This window comes from Sinocyclocheilus rhinocerous, unplaced genomic scaffold, assembly GCF_001515625.1.
Source record: "Sinocyclocheilus rhinocerous isolate Xijiao unplaced genomic scaffold, SAMN03320098_v1.1 scaffold92, whole genome shotgun sequence".
NCBI lineage: Eukaryota > Metazoa > Chordata > Actinopteri > Cypriniformes > Cyprinidae > Sinocyclocheilus > Sinocyclocheilus rhinocerous.
The window spans coordinates 395,170-400,560 of NW_015655569.1; the positions used below are offsets into that span (position 1 = coordinate 395,170).

General features: G+C 30.1%; 1 protein-coding gene across 1 annotated transcript in view; it reads right to left on the minus strand.

The window, feature by feature from the left end:
* Positions 1-5,391, minus strand: part of LOC107718479 (unconventional myosin-IXb-like) — a 64,180-nt gene that overhangs the window by 31,715 nt on the left and 27,074 nt on the right. Inside the window, 1 exon segment of the mRNA XM_016525568.1 lies at positions 979-1,073. Within this exon segment, the coding sequence (XP_016381054.1) occupies positions 979-1,073 (95 nt within the window).

Below are 5,391 nucleotides of genomic sequence, written 5' to 3' on the forward strand. Positions count from 1 at the left end.
AGAAAACCGAAAACGAAAAGGTTGGGCAGTAAAAAAAAAAAAAAAAAATTTATTTAAACATCTCCAGATAATGAAGTAATACATCTTGAATGATTGAATAATAACTCAATAAAGAAATAAATTGGATGTTTATAAGTAAATAGGTCATTTTTATAACTAAATACGTATGATAAATAAATAACTTAATTATTAAATGTATTTATTATTAATCTTTACACTTATTTATTAAATGTATTTATTATTAATCTTTACACTTATTTATTAAATGTATTTATTATTAATCTTTACACTTATTTATTAAATGTATTTATTATTAATCTTTACACTTATTTATTAAATGTATTTATTATTAATCTTTACACTTATTTATTAAATGTATTTATTATTAATCTTTACACTTATTTATTAAATGTATTTATTATTAATCTTTACACTTATTTATTAAATGTATTTATAGTATTATAAGTGTAAAGATTAATAATAAATACATTTAATAATTAAGTTATTTATTTATCATACGTATTTAGTTATAAAAATGACCTATTTACTTATAAACATCCAATTTATTTCTTTATTGAGTTATTATTCAATCATTCAAGATGTATTACTTCATTATCTGGAGATGTTTAAATAAATTTTTTTTTTTTTTTTTTTTTACTGCGCAACCTTTTCGTTTTCAGTTTTCTTTTTCAAGTTGCCAAACTGGCCTGGGAAACATTTCGCTGAAACCTCACGTAAACATTAAACCGCTCGAGTGAATGGAAAGAAGCCAAAGAGGGCGACTACAAACAGATAAAGAAGAAAACAAGACTGTTGGCGGTTCAGATGAAATGTGAAATCTGCCCAGAGCGAACAATAAACCACAGAAAAGGATCTGTGATAAGAGAGGAAGTGTGTCAGCTCTCTCGTTCCTTCATTCGGTGTAAAGCGCGGAGGAAGACAGCAGCTGATCGAAGCGCTTCCTCGCACCACACTCACCCGCGCACCACTCCACTCGGCAGGTAATTGACCTGGATGAACTTCCCGAATCGACTGGAGTTGTTGTTGTGGGCCGTCTTTGCGTTGCCAAATGCCTGCAAGAGAAAGAAAAACCAAACAGGATGCATGACTTTAAAAAACCAAACACAACTTGTCTTTTTACAAAGCAAGATATGCATATGTGCATTGTTTTTCACATGTGCAATCAAAATATTCAAACTAATCTTTACATTTTGTAAAAAGAAAAATCTTAAATGTGACCCTGGAGCACGAAAGCAGTGTTAAGTCGCTGGGGGATATTTGTAGCAATAGCCAAAAATACACTGTATGGGTCAAAATGATTGATTTTTCTTTTATGCCAAAAATCATTAGGATATTAAGTAAAGATCATGTTCCATGAAGATATTTAGTAAATTTCCTACCATAAATATATCAAAACTTAATTTTTGATTAGTAATATGCATTGCTAAGAACTTCATTTGGACAAATTTAAAGATGATTTTCTCAATATTTAGATTTTTTTGCACCCTCAGATTCCAGATTTTCAAATAGTTGTATCTCGGCCAAATATTGTCCTCCTATCCTAACAAACCATACATCAATGCAAAGATTATTATTCAGCTTTTTTTCATGATGGCGTTTCGAGAAATTGGCCCTTATGACTGGTTTTGTGCTCCAGGGTCACAAATGTATTTATTTGTTTAAATGTGTGTTTATTTGTGTATTTAATCCAAAAAATAATAAAATTTGATTATTAATTACTAAAACATTATTGACTACCAGGTTGCATAATAATAATAATAATAATAATTTATTGTTATTGTATTATTATTATTATTATTATTGGAATCATTTAATCATTTATCATCATCAATTATTTATAATATTATTGTAATTAACATTTTGCATAATAATAATTATCATTATTGTAATCATCTTCATAATCATAATTTTATTGCCATCAATTATTAATAATAATAAATAGAAAAAATATATAATAATAGCTAGCTACACAATAATATAGAAACAAAAATATAATCAAAAATGTCAAATGTAACTATTATTAATTAATCATTATTATTCTGTAAATAATAATTAACAAAAATTAACAACAGCGAGACAATAATAAATGATTAAACTGCAAACGTGATAGATATATATTTTATTATTATTTCTGTAAATATCTATATAAATAAAAATATAAATATATAAATTATTATTACTAATCAACAACAACAACAAAATCAAATTAACAACAGCGAGACAATAATAAATGATTAAACTGCAAACGTGATAAATATATATTTTATGATTCTTTCTGTAAATATCTATATAAATATATCTTTATTACTAATTATTGATAAAAAAATAGAATAAACAATACAAATAGAATAAAATGACAGTAATAGATAACAAAAATGATAAACTATGTAATTCAAAACATTTCTTATTGTTTTAATAATAATAATAATAATAATAATAACGCTTAATTGTATGTAATTGATCAAATGAAATGATAATAATTAAACAACAATAAACAAATTAAAAATGCAATAATTATATTACTAATTATTAAAACATAATAATTTTTTTTTAAATTATTATTATTTTAATTGTATTTTTAATTAATGGATAAATACATTTTTAAAATAAAAACAAAAGCAGTTTCAGATGCAAATAACTGCAGACACTCGTCATCTGAGTGCAAAGCTCTTTATTTGAGTGAATCTGCCTGAACGTGTGGGACGCTGGTTTGATGTTATCACAACATCACCTCCTCCTCCATCGGTTCACACCTCCAGTGTCGGGCGGCCCATCTGTGCAAAAAACAGTGACAACGAGGCCCTGTGATTAACGGGCCGCTGGCGTGGAAAGCGTCCCTCAATGCGCCGCAGTGTTTGCCGAACTCGGCCAACAAAAGGCCTGCCGCGGGGAAAGTGGCTCTGCGCATGTTAAAGAGGGCGGCTTTGTGCCAAGACAGCAGTGGAATAACGTCCCGCACCAGACGGACCGGGGGAGGGGCACTAACCTAATTAAGATTCTCCACGCTCGACCTTTGACCCGTTTCTAAAACACACCGCTAAATATTGGAGAAAGCTGGAGCAGATACTGTAACCAATCAGAACCTATCAGTGCTTAAAGCGACAGTACACCCAAAAAAATGACGATTCGGTCACTACTGACTTCATGACGTTACAGACCATGTTGTTTTTTGTAAATATATAAATAAAAATAAACAAATAAGTAAACCAATAAAAAAAAAATTGTCTATAGAAGAAATAGAACATTTCTGGAACGAAAATAAATAAATAATGAAAAAAGTAAATAAAAAGAACTTAATAAAAATAAATGATAACAAAATAAAAATAACAAAAAATTACTTGTTTTTAATAAGTATTAATAATAATAATAAATATAAGTAAAAATATAAATGATAATAGACTATTTCATTTTTAAAAATAATAATATTTTAATATTAAAACATTATGATTATTATCATTAGTATTCTGTAACTACATGATGGACTACATTAGTAGTCAATACAAAGATGAAAAAAGAGGATGATTAAAAAGATTAAGATTAAAGAATTATAAATAAAAATAATGATTCAATAAACAAAATAAATAAATCAATACATGGAGTAGATGATAAATCAGTAAATAAAAATAAAAAAAATAAAATAAATAAATACTAAGTAATTAATCAATACAAATAAATAAATAAGTACCCAAAAATTATGAAAAATAAATGTTAATAAAAAAATAAGTATGATAAATCAGTAAATATAAATAAATAAAGATTAAGCAATACAAAAATTATGAATAAAACAACTAAATAAATAAAAAATAAACAAGTAAATGATAAATCAGTAAATAAAAAGAAAAATTAACAAAGTCAATAAAAATAAATAAATAAAAATCAATACGTAAAATAAATAAACAAAAAATAACTAAGTAAATAAATTAAATTAAGTACATAAAATAAATAGAATGAACAATAAAATAAACAAATAAAGACTAGTAAATCAAATGAAGTAAATAAAAATAAAAAGAACAAATTAAATAAAGTAAGTAAAAATATCTATAGCAGAAACAAATTGTTGGGTGCAATATTTCTTTCCCAAAGCAAACTAAATGAGGCATTTCACCAAAATGTCATTTTTTCCCCTCATCTTGACTTTAAAATAGATTGGGACTGAACTCGTGGAAACGTTCAGTAAAACTCATGAGATCCACAGAAAAAACACAGAAGTGAAAGATCTCTCTCTGAGTCTGAAGTCTGTCAGGAACGGAGCAGACCAGCTGTTTTGGTTTGACAATCACTAGATAAACAACTCGTGCAGTCAGAACTCAAAACCACAGTTCAGACTCAGACCTGTCCTCCCAAGCTCCTGCTGATTGGTGCGGGACTCGAGGCCAACCAGAGGCTATTTCTCTGTCAGAGTGTCGCAACAGCAGCCGGGAAAGGGAATAATACGGGGCAGGGGAGAAGACCGAAATCTGCAGACCTGTCTGGACTATTTCTTATTCTTCGGTGTTATTTGGGAGTCAGCTTTCCACAGATTTCCACGACGAAGCCACGAGGCTCTGCTTCCGCATCGAAACTCCAACTTCGACAACAATAAATCCCATTTAGCTGAACTGGCTGCTCGCTATTTAGCAAGCGAGCGGCATCAAAACACATGAGCCTTCGAGTCGCTCGGAAAACTCCAACACTGCTAGTGCTGTGTTCAAAATATCGATACGACGATGTATCAGCTGGCCCTGTATCGATATTGTGGCACGTGTGCAGCAGTGGACCGCGCTTAATTTGTTTAAAATTGTACAACGTTTAAAATTGAGTAGAAAAGTGCGAGGTTTCTAAAAAAAGAATGAATAGAGCATATATAGGCTACAACAAGGTTTAATCTGGCCGCAGAGGAACACAACTGGGTTGCCTGATATAAAGAAACGTAATCCCCAAAACAGAGCTTTACACTTGCGCAATACGGAAATATCTGCTAAGTGTGCTACTTATCTTTGTCAACCTGGCAACCATGTGCACACGCGCTCTCTCTCCACTGTGGATAAACGCGCTTGCTTTCTGAAAAAAGCGGGTAGCTTGCAGTTTAGCGATCTCCACTACAATAATCTATCCTCAGAAAAGTGTAATTCATCAACTGTTCATTTACGACACACACACACAGAGAGAGAGAGAGGCTGTGTATGTATGAATTACCACCGTTTTGCCGCGTTTCTCTATTAACAGTAAAGCTGTGGCTTTAATTCCTTTAGAAACAATGATGCTACCAGCTCCTTGTTGAGAAAGATAATGTAGCTCTTGAGCGATTAAGCTATTTAGTTGATAAAACTGCGGGGCAGCGCTAAAAAGTTAGTTCCTGAATGTCTGAGTGCGGCCGCAGCGTGATCTGTG